The sequence below is a fragment of the Plenodomus lingam genome (assembly GCF_022343315.1).
Source record: "Plenodomus lingam strain CAN1 chromosome Unknown scaffold_20, whole genome shotgun sequence".
Lineage (NCBI taxonomy): Eukaryota > Fungi > Ascomycota > Dothideomycetes > Pleosporales > Leptosphaeriaceae > Plenodomus > Plenodomus lingam.
The window spans coordinates 2,700,980-2,725,223 of record NW_027093974.1 but is presented as its reverse complement, the minus strand read 5'-3'; the positions used below and the strand labels follow the sequence as shown (position 1 = coordinate 2,725,223).

General features: G+C 53.1%; 8 protein-coding genes across 8 annotated transcripts; 2 read left to right on the top strand and 6 right to left on the bottom strand.

The window, feature by feature from the left end:
- Nucleotides 1-194: 194 nt before the first annotated feature.
- IAQ61_011968 (uncharacterized protein) lies at nucleotides 195-497 on the bottom strand (the record flags this gene model as incomplete). The annotated part of the gene is made up of 1 exon (XM_003844508.1): nucleotides 195-497. One exon carries the CDS (start codon nucleotides 495-497, stop codon nucleotides 195-197), a length of 303 nt encoding a protein of 100 aa, XP_003844556.1.
- A 1,103-nt stretch (nucleotides 498-1,600) lies between these two features.
- IAQ61_011967 (uncharacterized protein) lies at nucleotides 1,601-3,449 on the bottom strand (the record flags this gene model as incomplete). The annotated part of the gene is made up of 4 exons (XM_003844507.2): nucleotides 3,062-3,449; nucleotides 2,930-3,007; nucleotides 1,899-2,871; nucleotides 1,601-1,848 (listed from the first exon to the last, which is right to left on the bottom strand). Exons 1-4 carry the CDS (start codon nucleotides 3,182-3,184, stop codon nucleotides 1,601-1,603), a joined length of 1,422 nt encoding a protein of 473 aa, XP_003844555.1. The 5' UTR covers nucleotides 3,185-3,449.
- IAQ61_011966 (uncharacterized protein) lies at nucleotides 3,450-5,428 on the top strand. The gene is made up of 2 exons (XM_003844506.2): nucleotides 3,450-4,355; nucleotides 4,407-5,428. The coding sequence occupies exons 1-2, from the start codon at nucleotides 3,555-3,557 to the stop codon at nucleotides 5,220-5,222; spliced, it is 1,617 nt and encodes a 538-aa protein (XP_003844554.1). The 5' UTR covers nucleotides 3,450-3,554; the 3' UTR covers nucleotides 5,223-5,428.
- Nucleotides 5,429-5,803: 375 nt separating this feature from the next.
- On the bottom strand, nucleotides 5,804-8,142 carry IAQ61_011965 (uncharacterized protein; the record flags this gene model as incomplete). Its single annotated transcript, XM_066099421.1, has 3 exons — nucleotides 5,804-5,812; nucleotides 6,095-7,212; nucleotides 7,263-8,142. The coding sequence occupies 3 exons, from the start codon at nucleotides 8,140-8,142 to the stop codon at nucleotides 5,804-5,806; spliced, it is 2,007 nt and encodes a 668-aa protein (XP_065950940.1).
- Nucleotides 8,143-8,940: 798 nt separating this feature from the next.
- IAQ61_011964 (uncharacterized protein) lies at nucleotides 8,941-12,492 on the bottom strand (the record flags this gene model as incomplete). The annotated part of the gene is made up of 6 exons (XM_003844504.1): nucleotides 8,941-9,821; nucleotides 9,876-10,060; nucleotides 10,110-11,014; nucleotides 11,062-11,329; nucleotides 11,382-11,622; nucleotides 11,850-12,492. 6 exons carry the CDS (start codon nucleotides 12,490-12,492, stop codon nucleotides 8,941-8,943), a joined length of 3,123 nt encoding a protein of 1,040 aa, XP_003844552.1.
- A 795-nt stretch (nucleotides 12,493-13,287) lies between these two features.
- Nucleotides 13,288-16,413, bottom strand: GSK1 (Glycogen synthase kinase 1). The gene is made up of 7 exons (XM_066099420.1): nucleotides 15,582-16,413; nucleotides 15,356-15,528; nucleotides 15,208-15,291; nucleotides 14,797-15,151; nucleotides 14,545-14,738; nucleotides 14,281-14,491; nucleotides 13,288-14,228 (listed from the first exon to the last, which is right to left on the bottom strand). The coding sequence occupies exons 1-7, from the start codon at nucleotides 15,625-15,627 to the stop codon at nucleotides 14,089-14,091; spliced, it is 1,203 nt and encodes a 400-aa protein (XP_065950939.1). The 5' UTR covers nucleotides 15,628-16,413; the 3' UTR covers nucleotides 13,288-14,088.
- A 2,911-nt stretch (nucleotides 16,414-19,324) lies between these two features.
- Nucleotides 19,325-19,591, top strand: IAQ61_011962 (uncharacterized protein; the record flags this gene model as incomplete). The annotated part of the gene is made up of 1 exon (XM_066099419.1): nucleotides 19,325-19,591. The coding sequence occupies one exon, from the start codon at nucleotides 19,325-19,327 to the stop codon at nucleotides 19,589-19,591; it is 267 nt and encodes an 88-aa protein (XP_065950938.1).
- Nucleotides 19,592-22,508: 2,917 nt separating this feature from the next.
- Nucleotides 22,509-24,023, bottom strand: IAQ61_011961 (uncharacterized protein; the record flags this gene model as incomplete). Its single annotated transcript, XM_003844500.2, has 1 exon — nucleotides 22,509-24,023. One exon carries the CDS (start codon nucleotides 24,021-24,023, stop codon nucleotides 22,509-22,511), a length of 1,515 nt encoding a protein of 504 aa, XP_003844548.1.
- Between the last annotated feature and the right edge of the window lie 221 nt (nucleotides 24,024-24,244).

The window sequence follows — 24,244 nt, the reverse complement described above, 5'->3', positions numbered from 1 at the left end:
GAAGAAAATCCCACACTTTTGAGTGTCTCGCTTTGCTTCCAGAGCAATTTGACTTTGCCACCTTCACCAATAAACCCAGCCAGTCTTCAAAAGTAAAATCCTTCCATGAAGATGAGGTATGAAGTAACCCGCAAACCATCCCCCTCCCAAATCCCCAAACCCTCATCGACATGCAACCCCAAACCCCCCATCCTCTACTTATGCTCGACCCTCGCGCGGCCCTCAAGCACATTGGGCGGTCCAGTAGAAACCCCTGCGCCATACTGAGCCTGCCAGGCTGCATTGACGCTGCGGTGGTGTTCAATAGCGTGTTGTTTAATTTCCCGCCACATCTTCTTGATGCTTTGGTTGAGCGTGTGGTGGGTCTTTTCCTCGGGCTGGAGGAAGTGGCGGGCGTCGTGGGCGGAGTCGCGGGAGGTGCGGCGCGAGTGCTCGAGGGGTGTGGATGTGAGGGAGGAGTTTGCGGAGGGGGAGGTGACGCGGGGGTGGCAGTCCATTGTGTTTACTTGTTCTTTTGGTGAAGGGGTGGGTTGGATTGGATTGGGGATGGTTGAGGTTGGTGTGGATTGGATTGTTTTGTGGGTTTTTGAGATGAGGGTGGTTTATTTGTTCGGGGTTGGATTGGTTGGGATGGTGAGTTGTGGATTGGTTTGTGCCTTTTGTTATAGACTGGTAGGGTTTGTTGTTGGTTGTCTGTGATCCTCGGACCTCACCCGCACACTACCTCTTTATATACCGCCGACGAACCATGAAATTTTTGACCCCGTGGGCCTCCATCAGCGTCAAGATCGTGGACGCTGGATTACGTCTGAGTCGTTCATGTGCATCGTCACTGTTTTTTCGACATGCTACACATGTGGGTCCGAAAGCGCAACCATGGTTGACATTCTAGACGCCACCAAAAGCCGCGCAGGACGTCAGAATATGGGCCAGCTATTCACACAGTGGTCTGCGAAACCGAAACCGGTATTCCTTAGGCTGCATAGAGCCAGGAGCCATGGCGAAATCACCGTTGCCAGCTTAGTGTCGGCGGGTCTGGCCGTGTGAATGTGCGCAAAAAGGCCAGGCGGTTGCCGTCGGGTAAGGATTTTAAAGCCGAGCAGGTTCGTCGACAAGGGGCTCCACAGACCACCATGTCCAAGGCAACACGGAGCATTGCCGTTAAAGGCATCTTGTGTGTCATAACGAGCTTGCGTGAATTGGCTTGTTTCGTCGTGCTGTGGGAAAGCGAAGGTATTGGTGGCCACTCTCACGGTACCTGCAGTGCGGCTCAACAACGGTTCATAATAGCGCATGCCCACGTACGCATGGCGAGACTTTGTGACCGAATGGCGAGACCAACGTTGTACCACCGTGTTGTGAGCTTTGGCATGGCTGCAGCAGCTTGACTCCGTAGTGCCGAGCGCGAGTGCATGTCATGAGAAGGATCACATGTAACAAGGCTGTAGGTCCACTGTTTACTGACCGCTCATCGAACACATCTGTTGCTCTGCCACTTGTATAGGCAAGGTAGGCAGCAAAGAATACTATACGCCAGAATGTAAATCGCTCAAGTGCGACATATGATGCAAGACTACTCAAATGTGGATTCCAGGCTGGTTCAATGGCGGGCAACGAGTGGTATCCTTTCCTTGGCCTCGGACTTATCGTCGTCTTCATCATCAGAATCAAGACCATGCAATTCGAACTCCTCAGCATCCCGAAACATGCAGTCACCTCCAGCATATCCACCAGGGTGTCCGCCGACATGACCGTTCGCAAATCCGTTTGCTCGTGGTGCTTCTGTATCGGCTTTGACATCCTCACCCCATGCGTGCACGGCATAAAGATGGATGAGCATATTGACGACTGACACAGTATTAGCTCGGCAAGTATCACGTGATTTTGGTAATACTTACAAAGAAATAGTAAAAAGGCCATGCTCACGAGTATGAGAACATATGAGACATGTGTGATGTTCGCATCAGAGAGCATCTGCATCTGCTCTTCTGTGGCACCCATGAACATGAAACCACCCGCCATGAGGAGAAACGGCGTCATGTACTGAAAACTGTTGGGATCGGAACCGTCGGCCCTCAGCGAGCTGCGGTCCTTGAGCACGAACGAGATCTCGATGATCCTGGCAGCTCCTGCAGCCATGAGAGTGTATCCAAACGTGGCATGTACCATGGTAGATATGGGCAGATGTTGCGAATGCGCTGACATGGCCCATCCTGTCACAAAGACGACAAGACCTGGTATAAGGTTCCTCTTTGGTCTTCCACCTCTTGTGCGGCTTAGCCACACGCCGACCAGCCCAGCGGCCCACCATATTATACCCATCGACGTGTGCTGCAAATCGTTGTGCACCCATGGACTACCCCATCGATGTTCAGTGAACGTGTTGACGCAGCCCCATGCGGCGATCACAAGGCTGTCGAAAAATTCCTGGCTCCTCCCGGTTCGTTTCAGCCACTGTTGGCCAACCAGAAGTAGGATGATCAGGAGGATGCCGTACGCAATGAAAGCGCTACCCATGATAAAGTGAGCAAGACATTGGCCGGTATGGTCGGCTCTGCAGAAGCCGAGGGCGGTGATGCCTCCGAAGACAAACTGGACCCAGGTCACGACCGGCAGAGACTTGCCGATTACACCGTGGGCCTTGACGACGATGCCTCGGACTTTGCCATTGATGCCCTTCTCGAGGTGAAGCTTCAAGTACACGCCCATGGCGACTTGGGCGATCAACATGAGCATGATGTAGGGTACAAAGTTGGCGTGGATATTCGCGGTGAATTGTCTACCCTTGTGCTTGTGGCCAAGGAAGTAGCCCACGATGGCAAGAAGCGAGCCGGAGGTCTGCACTGGAACGTGCCATCTCGATCGTATCATCTAAGCTCTATATCAGTTCCAGGTCCCCCGTCACGGTTGGGCGTCTTTAACTACTTACGCCTAGAACCATACCAACGGGGAAAATGATCCCCCAAGCAAGCGACTGTATTAAGATGTGTATCCAGAGAATCGAATCCTGCATGCCTCATCAGTATGGAGTCTCGACAATACACTATCTGTGGGCACTCACTAATGGTTCTGCCGAGATGGCCTGGCCGTCTTCTATTTTATCCTCATGATGTTCATGAGCGAGGACCGTGGTGCTGAGGAGCGTTGCCACTACAATAGCAGCTCCTTTTATCCGTACTGACATTTTCGTGTCTTCAACGTTCCGCAATGATGATGGGCTAGAATACGTAGATATCGCTAGGGCGACTTGACAGTGTCCAAAAGGCTATGCTCCGACGTGGACAATAGATATTTAGATTTGCTTGAGCATTTGACGCGTCGTCAGGGGAAGCGTGACAGGGCCGGATGTGCAAGGAAGGGTGGTTGTTTAGATTCCTTTTATTTCATGTGTCGCAATGTACTACGCTTGCTTGCTTACATGAATGGAAAGCGCGGCTGTTATTGGCTTCCGCCACCTGCCGGGGACGATCACCACACCACTGACGCGTAACACCAGCCTTTCATCACCTCAACATCAACATCAACACCAACACCAACCTCGAATCTTCATCACCATGGCCATGGCTGATGGCCGGACAGAGGTGCCAGACTCGGAGGATGAGGCCACGACGTCTTCGCCGCCTATCCATACCGATGATCCGCAGACTGAGACTGACAAGCTTTCTGCAAACGGTCCTGTTCCGATCCAAGGCCGGCAAGACGCGCTATCCAAGGCCAGTCTCTCTTACCAAGCGCCCGCCAAAGTTCTCGCCAATGCAGCTGCGGACTTGGTCGCTGATGGTGGCAATGCTTCTGTCAACGTCGACGAATCCCCGGTTGATGATGATCAGTGTGGAACGTGCGCAAGTGCGCCGTTGCGACAGCAAGGAGATGTGTACGAAGCTGGAAATAGCCATGCACATATGGAGATACCTTTCGCAATATCTTCGCCAGATCTCAAGCTCGGTGATACGCCACTTCGGCCACACACGGCCACCACTGAAGAGCGCCCTGCAATGCACGACCAAAGCTTAAATTCACAGATGTCGAGCCCCGAAGCGACCACTAGCGATTCAAGTAGCAAAGGTGACTCAAACGACTATAGGAGATTAGCAGGTCAGGTTGAACTTGTCAAGCACGATCTTGTGCATGTTGAACACGACAGCCAAATGTCCACACCTGTAGGCGATGTCGAAAATTCGAAAGTGGTAGCAAATGTGACGAGCGATGCACACTATGGGCAGCCGTTACCCTTAGAAACACGTCAGAACATAAACTTTAGCTCGAATGAAGCCCCGTCGACCGAAATAATGTTTCATGAAGCGGATGACTTGAATGATGGTCACACGGAAAACTATACTCAAGATGAGCTTGCAGTCTGTCAAAGGTATATTGGTAGTACTTCCGCTTGCTAAATTATGAATTAGATAGAAGCCACTCTACCGAATACGGTGCTGGAAGAGCGTGCGACTCATGGAGAGGTGAACAGAACGGATCACGACTGCAAAGAAGGATCAGCAGAGACCATGCCTCGAACGTCTGAGACTACGGCGGATGTACCTGGAACATCATCATCTGTGACAACCGAGATGCCAGACGAATCATCTACGATTCACAATATAGAGCCAGATCATAACATGTATGAACCTCATCTAGCCCCAGAGCTGTCTGCGACCGTTCAAGAGCCACTCGTTCCAGAGACAGTCACGCCCTGCCTCGAGCAAAGCTCCGATGGACAGCAGACACAAGAGCAGGACGCAGATAAGGGTCGGTCTGTTGAACAGCGTACCACTTGGACCCGGGACGGTGATAACGAAGTCCAGGGCACATCATCAGCTTTACCCACTAAACCAACCCCACAGCCACAGCTCGCCCCAGTTGAGCCTGCTGAACCATCCGCCACACATCCTCTACCCCCAAAAACGCCCCAAGAAATCACTCTAGCTGGATTGAAAGCACAAAAGAAAGCGTTGCTCACTTCTCTCGCCAAAATGCCTGCCATACAAGTCCTCATCGAGGAAAGCGCTGATCTCGAAGCTGAAGCGGACGACGCACATGATGAACCGACCGAGGCAGATGTAATGGCTGCTGCAAACAAGATTGTAAAGGATCACATCAAACTACTACACGAATACAACGAGCTCAAGGACGTGGGACAAGGGCTTATGGGCCTGATTGCGGATCAGCGAGGCGTGAGAATAGTAGAGGTACAGGAGGAGTTTGGTATAGAGGCGAAGGATTGAAGCGTATGCTTTTTGTAACATTTTATGATGGCCATGGTCTAGGGAGACAGGTCGATGTATAGTAGAAGACGAAGACGAGAAGCCTCCGCCTAGCATTCATGGTTCTCTTCCAGTTCAAGTTGGTGGATGGCTCTTATCGTGCATCTGTCTTCACTCTCTACCAGATTCAGGAGCTGTACAAGCCTAAACATAGCACAAGACCCAAGACCCACCTTTTCAACAACCACCATCCTACTCCACCATATACACACACAGTATCTCTGAACCTAACCACTCACCCCCTCCTCTTCCCCGCTACCCCTGACTTTCCCCCCAAACCACAAAGACACGTACAGCACCATCAGCGACAAACAAACACACGCAGCAAAGATCCGAGTCGCCCAAGTGACCTGCTTTCCTGATACGGATTGTAAGGACGGGGATGGGCTTGGTGTACTTTCGTCTTCTTCCCTCGATGTATACTTGGCCTGGCGCAAGACGACAAGATTGGCGAATTGAGCCGTGTGAATAATTTTTTTTTTGGGGGGGGGGTTTGGTGGGGAGACGAAAGGGTTTTGGGGTTTGAGTTTAGGATTGGAATATTACATGTACTGATAGTGTTTCAACGGTGATTTGAATGGGATATAAACAGATTGCTTCGACCGTATGATGTGCCTTGTTCTCCTTTGGGCACATGGACACACACACCAACAACACCATCGCCATCATCATCATCTCTCCCCCCCCTCCTCCCGCCCCAACCCCTCATACCCAGCCAAAACATCCTCCGCACTCGACCTACCCCTCAACCCTCTCCAAAGCTCCCCAAGCGTCCCACTCACACTCCTCCCCCTCCCAGCCGGCCTCCCCCTCTCGCCACCCGCCTCACCCACCCTTCCAGCCCTCTCATTCATCGGACCGGGAGCAGGCAGCAACCCATCACTATCCCGGGTGCGGCGGCGACCGAGGACAGCGCCATCGCTCATGGTCTCGGCGCCGCCAATGCCTAGTATGCTTTCGCGCCGTCTGACGTGGGTGCTGCCTCCGCGTTTGAGATCCTGGACCATGGTGCTGAGCGTTGTGCTGAGTGGACTGGCGAGGAGTGCGCCGCTGCCTACGACGCTGCTGCGGGTGCTGAGGCGTTCGTTTGTGCGGAGGCGGCGGAGCTGGGAGCCGGGTGTGGAGGGGATTTCGGGTTGGGATTTGACGCGGGTTGGGGTGGAGGGGGGGAGGGGGAGGTCGAGATCGGGGGGTGCCGAGTGGGCGGCGAGAGCTGGGGATGCGGCTTCTGAGGGGAGGACGGGGGTGGAGGTGTGGCGGTTGAAGGGTGGGGTGCGGGGTGATGGTGGGTCGGTGGGTGTGGTGGCCCAGGGGTTTGCGATGAGGGTGGAGAGGACGTCTTCTGCTGTTGCTGGACGGGTGTGGTTTTGAGAGGATGTCGTGGCGTCTGGGATGATGTTTATGCTTGGGGTTGTGGGGCGGGAAGTGTCGGTGCTGGCATAGAAGGGGAAGTTGTTGGTGTTGGAGGGGGAGAGGCGATGGGTGGTGGAGGATCGACGGGTGTTTGCTGCGCTGTTTTCGCTCATATTGGCTACTTCGTCGGCGTAGCCTTCTGTGATGAGGTTGATGGCATCTTCAGGTTCCGGTTCGCGGTCTTCATCTTCGTCCTCGTTTTGTTTGGGGCGGCCGCTGGTGATGAGCCAGACACCGAAAAAGGTCAAGGCGCAGCCCCCAATGAACTTGCCGGCGTCTTCGCCAGAGGTACGTTCAAAGTCACGGTACAAAACTGCTGAGCCACCAATGACGGACAGTGTGAAGAGCACGAATTGAACCGGGATCACTTGGGTTGCGTCGAAACGTTGTAGAGCGCGATTGACATACTTGATCTGCATGATGGCAGTACCAACGAGTATGGCAACCAGTAGATAGAAGATTGGGAAAGTGATAGCCCGCCATAGTGTATACGAGAGCAACGACGAGACACCTTTGGTAGACAACGCAGTATATCCTCCTGTCACATCATTAGCAAGTCTCTTCCATGATCACGGTGTTTCAACATACCGAGCAACCCAACGAGCCCCAGATCAATCAATACGCTCTTCTCCCCAAAGCGATTGCTCGCCACCATCAACGCAATAATGACCCCCGCCGTAATGCCAAAATACGTCTCAAACTCCCACCTCGTAATCAAATGCCAAATCTCATCCGGCCCCAGCTTTGGATTACTACTGTTTGCCGACAGCACCACTGTAACCGCACCTCCCACGGCGATTATCACACCGAGTGCGTCGCGTTTGCGGAACGGCTCCTTGAGCATAAAAGGTGCGATGATGCAGTTGGAGATGAGTGCGACGACACCGAGCGGCGAAACAATGGAGGCGGGCGCGAAGCCGTAGGCGAGGAAGTTGCCTGCTTCGCCAATGGTCATGAGGATTATGCCGAGCCACCAGTAGGGGGATTTGAGATAGGACTTGTGCTTGTAAGCCTCTTCTTCGCCCGAAGCAGAAGTGTCGTCACTGCCTTCTCTTGCCATCGATGGCCGTGGTAACAGGGCATCGGATTCCGAAGCATCTACCACATCTTCGCCTGGCCGAGCTGCCATCTTTCCGTCTTTGCCATTCCCTCTGGACGACAGTTGTGCTAGACTGGCACTGGAAGCACTCCTCTTCTTGCGTAGACGTTCTTTCTCCTGCCATTCACGGTCCAGTCGTATATGAGCGTAGCGCTGCATGTTCAGTGCAAAAGAAATGAGCACATTGCCCACAATAGCAGTGATGATGCCAATCAGACTGCTCCAATTCTCAGTGTATCCAGCTCCTCCACCTCCGCCCCCGCCCTGCTCTTTTGATATCACATAGCCGACATTAGGATATGTACGCGTAAAATCTATATTCGCCGTCGCCGGGCCAGCAGCAACGGAGCTGGGCAATGGTATATGCATCGTAATCGCTTCCTTTTCGTTTGTCGAACGGTGACGGTAGGTACCTATTCGTTGGCGCCGTCGCCGAGCCCGAGAGAACCGTGGGGGGGTGGTGCAAAGCGCAGCAGGCGTTTGATGCGCCTCCAAGAGACTGATGAACTCCAAGAGAACCGCGCAATTCCACGGTAGATGCGGAAAAAGGAAACACTAAACGAGAAGACAGCGAAATGGGATACGGGACCACGACATGCTGTCGTTGTTGTTGTTGTTGTTTTTTCGCAAGCGGCGCGAGTGTCGGACTGGTAGCACTTGGTACTGGCACTTGCAGTTGGGCTATGGCCGCCGTATGGCAGGCTTGTTCTCTCGTCCCGCAAGCTTGCGGGCCTTCACATGACGGCCACATGCGATCCGGGCGTGGTGGGGAATGATGAGAGGCGCTAAACGCGTCACTGCGCATCGCCTGACTTCCGGCTTTCGTGCTCTGATGGACGACTGAAGCAAACCTCGAAAGCAAGCACGGGTGATCCATGGCAATGCAAATAGTAGTCGAGTCGAAAGCATATTTTATACATAGCAGAGGTAGGGGAAATAGGCAGCCATGATGCAAGACGAATGCGTATACACGACTACTTCATAGACAAAACTTGATCCCATCTGGTACCTCTCGATGTGCTGCTACACTATCGCTGCGACCCGGCCGATTTTCACCATCTCAGAGACCTCGCCATGCCAGCCTCCCAAAACATAGCCAAAGTAATTCGCACCCCGCACGTTTTCCAAACTAACTGCCACCTCCCTTGAGATACACAGGCAGATGGTCTAGTTGACCGACATTTGCGCCTCGCCATTGGTAGCCTCGGCAACACCGTCACCACCCTGATCCATGCTCTCCGCAGCAGCATCTGACTCTGCAGCAAGAAGTCTGACCCTCGCCTCGACAGCTTCTTCGCCAACCACAGACTCCTCGACCTGAGCCTTGCGGATGAAGACGGTGTGCCAGCGCTTGCCCCATGCCTTGATGAGCTCGACCTCTTCCTCTGTCAGCGCGCCGCTAGTTTGCTTCTCGAGCAGCACATCTGCAGAACCCTCAGCCACGCCGCGCATCGAATCTTCAATGTACTTGAAGAGCTCGCGAGCATTGTCCCGGTCCTTGGCTAGAGTGGCTTCGACCATTTCAATCTGCTCCTGAGGAAGGCCCTTTTGCAGTCGGGCGGAGGCGATCTGTCGATTGCGGTTGGTAACCTTTGCGACCGTGTTGGAAACCATCTCGTAGACCCAGCTCTCCGTCAGAGCCTCACCAGCTCCCATGTGGCTTCCAAGCACCCACTGGATGACGGTCATGGGTGCAAGGATGGTGTAGTTGAGCAGGATGTCGATGATGCGAACGGCAACACCTGGCTGGTCTTTCCAGTACTCCACCACACTAGCAACAATCTGCCGCCTGGCTACCTCGTTCTGAGAAATCTCAAGTAAGCGGTCCTTGCCACGTTCGATGCAGGACAGGACGTGGGACAGTGATTTGGCGCCCATTCTACAGATCGCAGTGACAAATGCATCGGTAGAAGGTACAAGGACCTCGGCCACACCTTGCTCGAGAGCCTGCTCGTGGATCTTGTCGATGGTGCTCTGAACTTCTTCAGCAGGAGCCTTCTTCTTAAGTTGCTGGAGAAGTTTCTGGCCTTCGGCGGAATAGGGTGTTTCTATGCTCACTCGTCAGTCGAGAACCTTCATCAAGGGCGTTGGACACAACTTACGCGGGTCATCGTATTTGAAGTCAGGGCTGTTATCAGCATCGAGACGCTCGGGAATCAAAGAGTGCATTGGCTCAGGCAAAGTCGATCGGATTCGCTTTGCAAACGATAGACGAATCTCCTTGTCGAGAACCGCCAGGATGAAGGCTTTCTTCGGGTGCAGATTTGAGAGTTCGAGATCATCGAGCCTGCGCAGTAGTTAGCATTTCATTCGTCTCTGTTATCAAGTGAACACACCATTCAGTCCATCTCCATCGGAACTCAAAGTTGCTCAAGTGATGCGAGAACCAGTCCAAGAATCGGTAGCCTAGCTCAAGATCCATCATGGGCAAGTTCTTGTAAATCGTACGGATACCACGTCCAAGCGACGGCGCGATAGCGGCAGGAGCGACCTTGCAGCACTGTGTGATGAGAGAGTGGTAATAGACAAGCTTGTGTTCTGCGCTGGGCAGCTTGAACAACTGCGAGAAGATTGCGTCAATGATCATGTCTTCAGACTTGTATTGGATCTTGTCTCCAACGAGTTCACGGAACTTGTCGAATGGAGTACCACGCTTCGCAAAGATGCCAATCGTCCAGTAGCTGTCAACATCGACCAGAAATTTGGCTACCATTTCGCGGTTGAAGTCGAGCTGGTTGATGGTATCAACAATGGCGTCACGGATTAGTGACGAAGCAATGTCAGTGGTCTTGGGAACAGTGTCGACCTCCTGATCAGCGAAAAGGGAGAAGTAAGCTTCCGGGAAAACAGGTCGAGGACCAGGGTTGACGGGCGAGGGAATGGTGAAGGTCGGGAAGGCATGTAGTTGAGGCGCGGTGGGCAATGAGTCTTGCCCAGCGGTCTCATCCGATGACGGGACATTCAGTTCCAAACGTGGCAAGCATCGAATTTCAAAGCCATTCTCAGCTTCATTTAGAAGTTGCGCCTGTAGGAGTCCAATGACGCTGTGGTAGTCGACTGGCTTTGACTCGAAGTCACCAACGTAGGAGTGAATCAACCCTTCAATCGGGAGTACGTTGTCTGCAACGATGCCAGTGTTCTTCAGTAGCTGTTCAGCGTGCTCGTGGAAGCGCTCTCCTCCGGAGACCAATGCGTACGGAATTGTGAGAAGGATGATCTTGACGATTTCGATACCGACGACCTGTGTACATGTTAGTACAGGAACAAAGCCCACTTCGAGATACTTACATCATTTTCATTGGCACTCTGCAGGTCCACCACTGTGTCGAATAATTGTCCTAGGAAGGTGAAGACGCCGTCTCCCTCGTACAGTGACTGTAGGCAAGCGAAGAATCTTAGAGCCAGCTTGAACTCCTTCCACTCGCCAGCATTTAGAGCCTCTTGAGCTCGGTCCCCAACGCGCTTCATGGCCTCTACCATGATCTCTGGCTTGACTTTGTTTCCGTACAAGGCAACTGCCGCGATGAAAGGGATCTTGAAGGGCTGCTCAATGATGCTAGGTAATGTCAGCAAAGTGGTCAAGGCTGCATGGTGCCCTGGGTATTTACAGTTGAACGAAGACATCGAAAAAATCTGAACGTAGACGCTCATCGTCGAAGTGTTCTCCAAGGTACGTTGCAATCTCCTTGGCCTCATCCTGGGGCAGCTTGGTAGAGCTTGCAATGTTCAGCAGGAGCCTTCGAAGCTTAGGGAATGGCGGTTCTTCGTATCGGCGGCGTGGCGCATCATCGTAACGGCGTTTCTGTGGTCCACGACGGTCGTCACCGCGGTAGTGGTCGCCGCCATCATCTATAAGGCCCTGTCAGCATTGCCTCGCCGGACTCACTGAGGGAAAGGTGGCTATTGCAAGGCGGATGGAGAACACGCAAATAGCTGTGCAGACATGCATGAGCACTCGCAAAAGCTCTTGCAGTCGTCATGCGCACCTGCAAAAGTTCTCACAGTCGTCATAATCATCCCCTGCCACCTCCATCGCATGTGCAAAAGAAATGCGCGCAAACACAAGCTATACTCACCATCACGACGCCTCTTATTATTTCCCCCGCGGTAACCACCTCGATCGCGTCTATCCTCACGCTCCTCCTTGATATCTACATCCGCCATGGCCGCGACAAGCTGCGCACCTGCCTCGTGCTTTACCGTCTCCGGGGAACCGTTGCTGCGTCGCAATGGGCTGAGAAGACAACGACGACGACGAGGGTCGGTATGGACGTCGTCGAGATCGAGGTAGGGTTTGCTTCGCGATGTAGGGAAACCTGGGCGCCAGCGATCGGTCTTGGGATTGGGGTGGTATCTGCTGCGGTTTCGGCGATGGTCTGGTTTGGTCGGGGGTTGCGACGTGGAAATGTGAGCGGCGTTGCAGTCGCGGTCGGGGTGGACGGGGGTATGGTTAGTGTTGGCTTGGCGCGTTGCAGGTCCCGGGACGTCGTCATTGGTGTTTGCCATGGGCACATCTTTGCAGCTTGGATTCGCTGTGGATTGGAAGTCGGCAACGATTGGATCATCGAGTGTGGCCTTGCGCTCTGCGGGGACAAAACCAATGTCTATCAGCATCCTGTCTGTATCGACATCAACCACTGGATGATCGACCATGGCCTCGCAATCTGCGGGAACGAAGTCAATATCTATCAGTCTCATGTCCCTATGAGCACCAGACATGCTGCCGTTCTTCGAATCAAGCCCTGGGCCTTGTGAGCGGTATTGATAAGCGGTAGTGACGAACCGCAGTAACCAACCGCACTGATAAGTCGTAGACAGTAACAAAGCGACTCCTCAGAGCAGTCAGATATAACAACTCTCCCGCGAGCTGCTCTAGCTCTTCAATAACTCCTCAAAGACTAGTTCCTTCCACCTCTCACCTAATTTATGCCTCGAACCCTTTCCAACTCTCACCCTAAGACAGAGAGACCTTGAACCTTCTGAGGGCGGCAACAGAATCCTCGCGTACTGTGTGTGTATACAAAGGATGGGCAGAGGACAAGGTTGCGCTGCACACCAAGGGGTATCATGTATTTTATATATATATACTCATAGCTAGGTCTTGCTCACCTCTCTAGCCCTTGGTGGCAAACGAGATGAGGCTATCACGAGGGTGAGAAAAGTAGGTGTGCTGCGGGAGAAGGCGTTTGTAGCAAACTCACTACGTGCGGGGGCTTGGGTGTTGGTGAAGTAAAGGTAGCCCACGCGTTGACTGAGGATCTAATGCTGTGTATACGACGAATAAATTTACCTAGTCACTAAGTCAGCTCTGAGTCGTGTATTGTGCAATGCTAGATACCAGGTTCAATAGCTGTTGAATATCATGATCAAACTTTTCTTGCTGTAACCACAAAACAGTGTATCATGTCAAAGATTGAACCAATTTTGTGCTAGATTGATTAGTTACGGGGCAAATAGTCATGTCACAAGAAGAGATTGAATTATACATCACGATCAACCATGACGCAACTGAAATGAAGAAATTAAAGTCATCCTTAGGGGTTGGGGGAACGATCGTCATCTACGCTGTCGTTGAAAGCATCGTTGTGTGCCCATACGGAGCTCACGAACATGTCCCGTGAGTACATGAGCATAAGACTTCGCTTTAAGCCTGGCCATGGTCCAGTAGTCCGCAGATGTTCTCCAAAGGTCAACCGGTACTCAAACAGATTGTCACTCCATCGATTGCGTCAGCCCATTCGTAAGATGGTCGACACGATCCACCAAAAACTTGAACCATGGTAGCCGAGTCCCATCATATCCCATGCAACCAACAAAACATTGAACAAAGATAACTCCTGCATGCAAAAGCTAGGGTAATCAACCCTATGCTGAAGTCCCGTGAAAACCCTAACAGCCCAAATCCCACCCTAAGAGGCTGATGCACAGTATCTCAAGGATTTTGCTAGTCCCTCGACCCATTTCTTCCTGATACCATCTGCGCTCGTCGATCGTCTTTACCATTTGAAATCAGAAAAAAGTTAACGACGGTGCCGGTCCGTGAGTGTTTACCATGACGGGCAGGCCAACAGTCCAGGAGAGAAAACAAGCCAGGTCATTCTTTGGAAACGTGAATGTCGGTTTCATTTCAGGCGCGCTCAGATATAGCAGGAAAGGCGTACACATCGTGATATACACACCCAAAAATCCGACGCCCATTTGAGACTCCATTTTGCGTCTCCCCGGACCATAAGCCTGTTGCTTGTGTGCGGGGAGGATCAGAAGCCACGCGACATGAAAAAAGTGGTATCGTTTCGCATGAATGATGTACAGGGCTTAATCCAGCCGAGCCATCATCTGGTCTTTGGTCAATGGCTTGAAATTCGGCGATTCGAAGTCCAGGCCACGGGCGGCCAGAGTCGGGCGGATGTGGGGAGGCACCAATTGTTGATTGAGGTGAGGCGCAATGGAGAGTTCTACATTGTGTTAGCCGAGAGCGCAACCCATGTGCATGCAGGCATTAGTTACCATGATGCGTGAAGCTATACAGCTCTGGAAGATCCTTGGTAGCTCCGTTGGGGTGACGGGAGTCAGGGAATCGAGTGTTGGGATCCCTAAGCTCATCGAAGAAGGGGTGTACCATGGCATCGATGGCTGACAATCGCTGGGTTGGAGTGTATTCGAGCAGCTTCGAAATCAAATCGATCGCTTGAGGATCAGCCTTCCGGAAGACCTTGGACTGGAGTTAGTAAGCGAATCACATTCTCAAGGGAATAGACACACAGCACGTACCTTACTGAACGGATGAGGCTTGATCTGAGGAAACTTGTGCTCCATGTAGTTGGGATTCATCGTTCGAATCTGATCCCGGGTGGGTGTGCCAAGGACCTTGATGATCTCGACCAGCTGGTCGATGCCCGACTCACCGGGGAACAGCGGTTGTCCTAGCATGAGTTCTGCCATGACACAGCCTGTTGACCAAACATCTAGAAGAACCGGGGTTAGAAAACAAGTCTGCCTAGCGCATGGGTCGGAAGAACCTACCAATTTTGGTGGTGTAGTTTGTGGCCCCGAAGATGAGCTCTGGCGCGCGGTAGTACCTGGAACAAATGTACGAGACATTGGGCTCATTCTCCACCAGGATCTTTGCACTGCCAAAATCACACAACTTCAGTACGCCCGTCGACGGATCCAGCAAGAGGTTCTGAGGCTTGATGTCGCGGTGACAGATGCCCTGCGAGTGAATGTAGGCGAGAGAGCGGAAAAGCTGGTAGATGTAGAGCTTGATCTCGAGGATTGGCATAACCGTCTTCATCTTGTTGAAGTAGCGGGAAGCGCGGTAGACGGTCTCAGGCACATATTCGAGCACAAGGTTCAGGTACACCTCGTCTTTCTGTGGCTGAACCGGTTAGCTGATCTGATGGGAAGGGGAGCTGGTTGCCTGTGGACACATACCCTCTCGCCGTTGTTGTAGAAGAAGGCCTTGAGTTCGACGATGTTGGGGTGTCGGACAATGCGCATAATTTGCAATTCGCGGTTCTGGGCGAGTGTCAGTCGTCATTCGCCATTCAAGGAGCGAGCCATTGGCGTGCGCGAAATATACCTTGAAGCGCTTGTCTTGCAGGACGCGCTTGATGGCAGCATCTTCCCCACTGGGCGACAGTTTTGTCTGAAAGACGACACCAAAGGAGCCGTTGCCTACAATCTTGCACTGCGTATATGCGAGATCCTTGTAGTCGCCCGTGACGCCGTCCTGGACCTTTTCGCGGATAACTTCTGCGCTGCCAGTTAGCATGGGCACGGCGATGGACGGACATGATGATACCTACCACCCATTCTTAGTGACGAGAAGGCCGATGGCCGGTTCTGGCTCATTGTTTGGTGTATGCGTCAACAGGGTGGTCCGCCGAGCGATGCGCGGATTGCAAATGAGCAAGCGGCGGGGTGTGCTGGCGTAGGGGGTGGTGAGGATGGGCGCGGCGTGGGTGCGTGGAGCCGTTGTGGGCAAGCAGTGTGCAGGGTGCAGGGCGCAGGGTGGGGATTAGGTGGGAGGTTGTGTGCGGGCTGTGGGAGTCTGCGCGTGACGGTGGTGCAAGAGGGTGTGTGTATGTATGTGTGTGTGTGTGTGTGTGTGGGTGGCTTGGGAGGAGGGGGCTGGGTAGCAAGGCCGATGCAGCTGGACTGCGAGGCTGCACGGCGGGGACAGATGCACACGGAAGCGGTGGAAGTGGAAGAGAAGAGGCAGTGAAATAATTGAACGTGAGGATCAAAGTAGGAGAGGCAGGTAGATGGGGAGAGGCAGAGGGGACGGTGATGCAGTTGCAGAAGGCGGGGCGGACACTAGCCGCGTTTAACTAACTGGGCCTCGTGATATGAAGGGAAGGCTTGCGCTTCACAGCCAGCTCGTAGGTCAGCGTCTCCGGTGCAGTTAGGTCCCAGCTTACTTGCCCTTGGCCGCGAACGAGCGACAAGGCGTTGGAAGCGAAGGGAAGAGAAAGTCTGGTGCCATTACATCAATGCAAACACTGAGCAGCCGCAGCAGACCGTGGGCTGGTACACGGTAAAGTAACGTGTGCCGCAAGCTTTTACTTATTGGTAGTGGCACTGATGGTTGTGGTGATGATGGTGGTGGTGATGATGATGATGATGATGATGATGATGGTGAGTAGGGCAGGCGCGAGTTTGCGAGGCGAGGCTGCTTCAGACTGGTGGTAGGCAGGTGCGAACAGCGGGTCGCTGCTTTCCTTTGCTGGGAACAGACGTCACCGGGCGCAGCTTCCTCACGAGCGCACGGCAGCCCAATAGCCCTCAGGCCAGGGGTCGGGGGAAGGGGGGGGCGGCGTATTCTGGGCAGTCACGACTCACACACACCACATTCACCACACACTGCAAGAGGCTTTGTCCAAGTAACAAGCCAGTCAGTCAGTGAGTCAGTCAGTCAGTCAGTCAGCCAGTCAGTCAGTCAGTCGTCAGTCAATACCTACCTAGGCCGTTAGAAGGCCGTCTTTCCCATGCGAATGCCAATGCGTGAATTGGCTGCTACATCGTACATGGGAACATGTCATGTCATCACGTCTCTTTGGGCAATGATGCCAGGTACCCTGAGCGATCACCATCAGATGGTGATTTATCGACGAGGGTTAGCAATGCAATGCGGCGTTTTTTTTTTCTTTGTACACGCGTGGACAGTCGGTGGCACCCTCTAGGCGCTCACTCTGTTTTTTTTTTTTTTGCAAAATTGAAATTATGACCATGTGCAGCAGCGCCAGCAAGCCAGCTGCACTGCACTGCACTGCAGCCCTGAAAGGCCCCCTTCTTGGTGAGGCCCTGGACGGCGCGGAGGCTGGCTGCACGTGAGCGACCAGAGTTCTCTCTCTCTCTCTCTGCCTCTCTCTCTCTCTCTCTCGGTTGCCAAGTGCTAGCTCTCTACGGTAGTACTCTCCCCTCAAGGCTCGAGAGGCTCGCTCTACTCTACTGTCGGGACGCTCCAGGGCTCCCAGTCCCAAGCTCCCCCAAGCTCCCAACACGCCGTCACGCTGCTGCTTCCTAGTAGGGGGAAAATCCACTCGTTGCCGCTGGCGCGTGGCGGAGGCACCCGCCAATCATGCTGCAGTCTTACCACATCGAAGACTTGCGGCTGCAGTGCATGGCTTTAATAGCTGGTGGTTTGCATGTACCGGTACCTACCCTACAGCCTAGGTGCAAGTAGAGTAGTAGATAGTCTACCAGTCTACACAGTAGGACTGCACATTGGTGCCTGGATAGATCCTCGTTACTTGATAGTAGTAGATCATGGCGGCTGCCAAGTGGGGTCGACTGACTTTCACACACACACACACACACACACACACACAAACCACTTCATACGCACACGTACACGCACACGCACACGCACACTCACATACACACAGGCCTCGAGCCGGCCAACCGCATCCGCATCTGATCAAATGGATCGATCTCGCTAAGAACAGACGCGACAACCCATCTGAACGCCCATGGGTCCCTTCCCAGTCCTCGTTCACTCGCTCGCCCGCTCACCCAGCTCCCCAGTTCCCCAGCTCTACCAAATGAACCCCATCTCAACAGTTCGGTCGACCATCGCCCCAGGGAAGGCCGGCCGTCGGCACAGGGGGGGCCTAGGTACTGTATCATAGTATGTAGTATGTGTGTACTGCAGTTGCATGGAAGCTGTCTGGGACGCTGAGCAATCACAGCACGTCTTTATTTGCACGACAGGCTCTATGTCGGTCAATGCTGCTGGTCCTCACCTCATGCGCTTTATTCTTGCTGCTACTCTAGGTACTGCTGCTGTTACTGCTGCCACCGTGGTAAGCTACCACAGTACATCCCAAGAGAGAATTCTGTTTGAGTGTCCTGGAATGTGCCAGATGCCGTCCACGTGCAAAGAAGCACAATACCCAGTCGTCGCAGGAGGTGTACCGGAGTCCTGCTGCGAGCTGTTTGCAGCAACATGGTTGGGCGTGCACTTGGCCCTTTGGCGGAGGAGGGACCTCGGGAGGGGGGAGGGGGATTGGCGTGCACAGTCGCTCTTTTCCCGTCATCGTGTCTTGTTGATGGTGAGATTGCAGATTCCGGCATCCCTCTACATAGGCTCTAGCTCCCAACACATGATGGTCACCTGCCATTCCCGCCTCCAGGACCAGCGCCACCGAAAAACGCACGCTGCATGCAATAGATGGACATGGGCCTACGATGTACATGACCCTGCAAAACATGGTCCCTCATCTCCTCTGTCTTGCTCAAGGATCGAGGCAACGCGTCCGATGCTGCACTGAATCTCCCTCTCCTCTGTGCCCGGCAACAATCAGGCATGGCGCAACGATGGGTGGCCGCCGTGGCCGGAAGCAAAAGGCCCGCCAGCCCGCTGGGCTTCGAACGATGGCTCATTGCGGGTTACACGATGAATTTCCAAAGTGGCAGCCGTAGTCTCCATTGAGCCAGACGTACAGGAACCGACCACACTCTCAGCTCTGACCATGACGCTCTACTCTGCATCTGCCTACATGGTCTGGTTGCACAGCACGCGCAGTGAGCATCTTCACAAAACACAAAGTGCGACGGCTCAAACAAGAGTACTATTGTACCCAAGCGAGGCAAACAGGCCATGATTGAGCGTACTCTGGTGTCAGTGCTGGCTGGCTGCATCTTGCCAACAGGAACGGAGGCTGAAATTCTGCTGGCATGCTCGCCGGCCACAATTTTGTCCCTGCAGTGTGTGGGCGGGCTTAGTAATTAGGCTACCAGGAATGGGGTGTTCGCCTAGCTGATCGTACGTCAAGACGCAGAATCGAATGCTGGCTCTATGCTACTAGCCTGCGAGTGTACTTGGAGTAGCCCAGGTCTCGACAACGACCCATACGGCCAGGATTTGTGTCAGGTGGTGTGAGTATGTACTTAGGTACTGCATGTGGGAGTTGGGCCGTCTCCCTTTTAGTTATCAGGTCACGTGATCACGGGCCAATGCACTCGGGTGCAAGGTATTCCACCTGTCTCATCCGCTGGAGACCTGGGGACCTAGATACCTGGATATCTGGATACCTGGTACAAGTCAATGACTTCCAGGCGCCAACGAGAAAGATCAAACCGACATGACCATATTGACGATATCCATCCAAGGTCTATGACGCTGGCCACCGATCAGCCGTCGGCTTTGGTTGATGCAAGTCACCGTCGACTGTACCGAACATCGTGCTCGCCCACGGTACCTCAAGAGGACTACGTTTGTCTCAGACGCAAACTAACAGTCTCTTCGAGCAGAGTCTCGCCTTCCACCGCCCACATCCTCAACAGTACCATACAGTCGCCCGCCGTCGCCTGAGGCATCACGGATGAGTGCCTCTAGGGTGTGCAACCCAGCACACAATAAGCATGTGTGACGGAGGTTCCCGCTCTGTCTCAGATCTGATGGCGGCAACGAGCGATGCTTGTGCTCAGTACCACGGTCTGGAGTTCCGAGCTGTAGCGACATGGGATCTCTTGGATACACTCCCAGTGGCAGAAACGAAGGATCATCATGGTTGACGGGAGTTCCCTTACAATGCAGCCATTGATCTCAACAATCAGCCCCGTGATTCCGTCGAATACCAAGGTAGACCCATACGCTTTGTCAGACGCATGCTTTTCGACCCTCAACAAGGGAGCTCAGTCAGAAAACCCCATTCTCCTCCACTCGTAGGCCTTTGTAGTACGACTACAGACCGGACAAGAGGCTTCATGTCCTACTACCCGTGCGTGTAGGCAACACACAGCCCGTTGTAAGGCTGTCTACGTTGAGCTGCCGACATCGGCCGAACACAGTCCTCAGGCACGCTTATCTGCAGCTGTCATGTCAGGCTCCGGTGAGAGTCACAACTCAACGGCTTGAAGATCTGTGACGAACATACGGGTCTTGTGCGACTCAATTACCCGGCCCGGTGCATTCCAATGCAGCCTCCCGGACCGAGCTAGACATCTGGCTCGAAGCGGCGACGAGCAGCGGAAGCCTCGACCGGAACCAGGCCAATTCATGCTCTGCTGTAGCCAAGCTTTAGCATGGGCTGACAATCAACCTCGCTTATGGAAATCAATCATGTTGTAGCTAGGAGACAGTCGTTATGTGTGTTGGACCAGAGTCACCATGAAGGCCCCCTAGGAAACCTCGAAGCTATGATCAGGACACTTTGCTACGCTTAATAATCTGCTGTGTGGTGGTAGCACGACACCACTCGCATCTTTTCTCCGGTATATACATTGTGTTTCACCCCCCATGGTTGGCCACACAGGGAAACACCACCAAACAACCTGGACGACAGGGCGGGTTTAGTGCAGCCTTCGTTCACGTCCCACAAATGAAGCATATTGGCTTGTACGGATCCTGCCATGCGAATCCCTCTTTTTTTTGTCCACGCACTAGCAAAAAGGCAACCGTGCAAAGCAATGTTGAGCTCCAGACCTTCATTTCTCGAAGATGATATCGGCTGCCAAGGCTTTTTCGACAATTCGAAATCTCCAATGTGCATCCATGACGTTTGAAAGAATGCGTACCAATTTTGCATGTGGGCTAACAATACTAATCTAACATGCTACTTCTTGTGGTATGTTGGTCTCTTCCAATGACCCGCACATTACCCAAATGTTATCCTCGATCATCATTCCCGTCTTTTGGTCTTTTAAACCCAGCGTCCTTGTTGATCATACTCGAAAAACTTGGCTGATACTCTACCAATTATCGTTCTCTCAAACAAATCACTTGTCTTTGAGAGCTTGGGTCGACAGCAGGCCGGACTTTTTTCGCAGCCCCAAAGATGGAGTCTATGATTACATCACTTGTCGGCGTGAGGTTGGGATTTCGGAAACGCATCTCCCACCCCCTCCGCCTAGACTTTGATTTTTTATTTTGACTTTGAATTATGCATAAAATGAATTGGGGGAAGTAGCGAATATTGCTTATTCACATTCAAACAAATTTTCTAGAAAAGAAAATCTCGGACCTCTTGGATTCCCCAGACGGTACCGGTAGTTGATTATGACTTTCAAATCCGCTTGTTTGTACATCTACATCCACATCCACATTCACATGCTCCCCCCCCCTTCACCCCACCATCCTCCACCAATCTTCCCTCTCCATCCATCAACCTCCCCTATCCATCACACATCACATCTCACACCCCCATGCCGTGAATCGCCCATCTCCCCCCATCCTCCCCCCATCTCTCCCTATGCCTGTAGTCGTAGTCATACTTGTAGTCACACCAACACCTCTACAACTCCTCACAACAACAACAACAACAACAACAACAAGCTAACCCGCTTCCGTCCTCGCCCTAGCTGACGCGGCTCCATCTAGCTATGCACGAGATGAGGTGGAGGTTGTGGTAGGCTGTCTTTTTGGGTTGTTGGGATAGGTACGGGTTTTGCAGTGTGCAGGATTGTGCTGGACTGGACTGGACTGGATTGTATATGCGGGGAAGGGCAGGGGGTCTGGAGCGTATTATTTGTACTACTCGTGACTTGCGAAATTTTTCCAACCTTGTTTTTCTGGTGGGGGGGGGGGTTTTTTTTTTTGCTAGTGTTGCGTGTGTCCTTGGTAGCACTACCGGTATGCCTAGAGTTTGATCCTCGCGGTTGGATGGTTGGGATTGCATACGTTTCCCCCTTCCCCGTCCCCTGCCTTTTTGGTTTGGTAGAGATTGGTAGAGTGTGATTACATGGGGGATGGTGAGGATACGATAATACAACTTGCAGAATTCTTTTGGCGCGTTGTTTGGCGTTTTTCTGTGATGGTGCGGGGTTTATCTGGGAGATGGGATGGGTGGGGCTTGTTTTCTTGTAGAGGGAGGAGGGAGTTGGTATGGTATGTTGTTTGTGTGGATGGGGTGAAGTTGATATGAGTGAAATGTGTAGATGTGGAGGGAATGTTGGAGGATAAGGGGTTGTGGAACTTGTTTGTTTGGTTGGGACGTTGCAGGGTGGGTTTTGGTGGGGAGGTGTATAATGGACCTGGGTTTTCTGTTGGACGTGGATGTATTCAGGGGCGTGTGGTGGAGAGAAGGGACTCCGTGGGAGGATGCATAAATCGCGTTGTGATATCAGTCTAGTGTTTTACACACACGACACACAGCACAACATCACACGACCCTCCAAATCCACTCAGCAGCACTCAAACATCTCCACATGAACCCAAATTCCAGTCTCTGATTTTATTCCACATTATCGAAACTACCAATCCACCACGCCTCCAGCATAAAATAAACCACCTAGACAATCGTCTTCGTCGTAATAATCTCCTTGGCCACCCTCTCCCCACTCCGAATCGCCCCATCCATATACCCCATCCAATAATCCGCCGTCTCCGTGCCCGCAAAATGCAACCCCTCAACTGGCTGCCTCAACGCATTTCCATACTTGCTCAGCAGGCCGGGTGCTGCAATTGCCACGGGGCCGCCCAAACTGAAGGGTTCGAGATCCCAGCGCTGCAGCACAAACTCGACAAAGTCCTTGGCCGGGGCACCAAAGTAGCGCGTGTAGTCGTCCACGATCTTGGCCTGGGCGGCAGGGACGGACATGGCGTCGATGGCGCGCATTTCGTCGCCGAGGAGGAAGCCCATGATGGCGGCAAAGGCGGGCTTGGTGCTGGGGTGCGGTGTCGAGTCGAAGGTGGCGCGGACAGAGCCAGCGTCGGACAGGACTTGGGCGCTGAGACCGGATTTTTGGGCCGTGGTGGGAGTGCGCCAGAAAGGGGATTTGTAGATTGCAATGCCCTTGCCCAGGGCGGGCATCTTCATGTTCTTGTTGAGGGCGCTGCGGGCCTCGGGGAGGGCGGGAGTGAAGGTGATTTTCTGGAGGAGAGGGGGGGCCAGGGCCAGGACGACGAATTTGGCGTGGACAGTGTGGTGCTTTGATTTCACGTCGTAGCCTGAGCCCATCCTTGTGATGCTGATGACAGGGTTGTTGAGGGCGATATGCTGAGATCCTACACGGTCGGCCAGGCGGGTGGGAATCAGACCTGTGCCGCCGATGACACGGGATTCTTGTCCACCGTCCTTGACAGCCACAAGCCGGGTTAGGTTGCCGGTCGTGGTTTCGTTGCCTGCAGAGGCGATGTAGATGAGCACGTTGAGGAGGGAGATTTCCCTGGGCTCGGCGGAGAAGAGCGATTTGCAGGCCGTGGTGAGGACGAAGTTTGCATCGGCTGATGGCGTAGCCTGGTGTAGGAAGTCTTCAAACGTTTTGGAATCCCATTCCTGGGCTTTAGGGTGCGAGAAGGGTGAGGATGGCTTGATGGTTGCAGCCCACTCATCTAGTTGCTGCTGCGCAGCTGCGACTTGTAATAACGATGCTCCGTCCACGGGTGGCGCACCGCCGAGAGCAGGGTCGGGTGTATACACTGTCCTCGTGTTATTCCTCCACAAAACTGAGTCTCCCGTGTTGTATGTTTCGAATGTCTCTAGTCCCAAATCTTTGATCAACTTCAACACATGGTCTTGTGTCGGGCCAACGAATTCGGCGCCGACTTCTGTGACGCCGCCGTTCTTCAAGGGGTGGTTGAATACTTTTCCGCCAACGCGGTCGCGAGCTTCGAAGACGAGAACAGTTTTTTTGGCAGCAAGGAGATTGGAGGCTGCGGTTAGACCAGAGAGACCAGCACCAACAATGGCTACATCGACGGTAACTGGGAGAGGTGGTTGAGCCGGAGCAGAACGGACGATGACAGGAGTGCAAGAAAGAGCGAGGAGGGGAAGAGAGATTTGTCGGAAGGAGGAGAGAATCATTTTGTTTGGTATGTAGAAAGAGAGGGGTGGCAAAGAGAGTTGGAGGAGAAGAAGTGGGTGGTGGAAAGATTGTCAGTGGATGGCATATATATAGGTACCAGCGTACGTTTGTATAACCCCTTCACCTTTTACGAACGCATATGACCAGTTACCCTTCACTTATTTGACCGGGCTTCATCCTTGATGTGCTGGCTAAAGGACCTGTTGAATGTCAATTTTAG

Coding starts and splice junctions, on each gene's coding strand:
- IAQ61_011966 (XM_003844506.2), top strand. CDS start 3,555: ATGGCCATGGCTGATGGCCGGACAGAGGTGCCAGACTCGGAGGATGAG. Junction 4,356..4,406: donor ATACTCAAGATGAGCTTGCA/GTCTGTCAAAGG, acceptor ATTATGAATTAG/ATAGAAGCCACTCTACCGAA.
- GSK1 (XM_066099420.1), bottom strand. CDS start 15,627: ATGAGCCAGAACCGGCCATCGGCCTTCTCGTCACTAAGAATGGGTG. Junction 15,292..15,355: donor TGCAAGACAAGCGCTTCAAG/GTATATTTCGCG, acceptor ACACTCGCCCAG/AACCGCGAATTGCAAATTAT. Junction 14,492..14,544: donor AGCCTCATCCGTTCAGTAAG/GTACGTGCTGTG, acceptor TACTAACTCCAG/TCCAAGGTCTTCCGGAAGGC.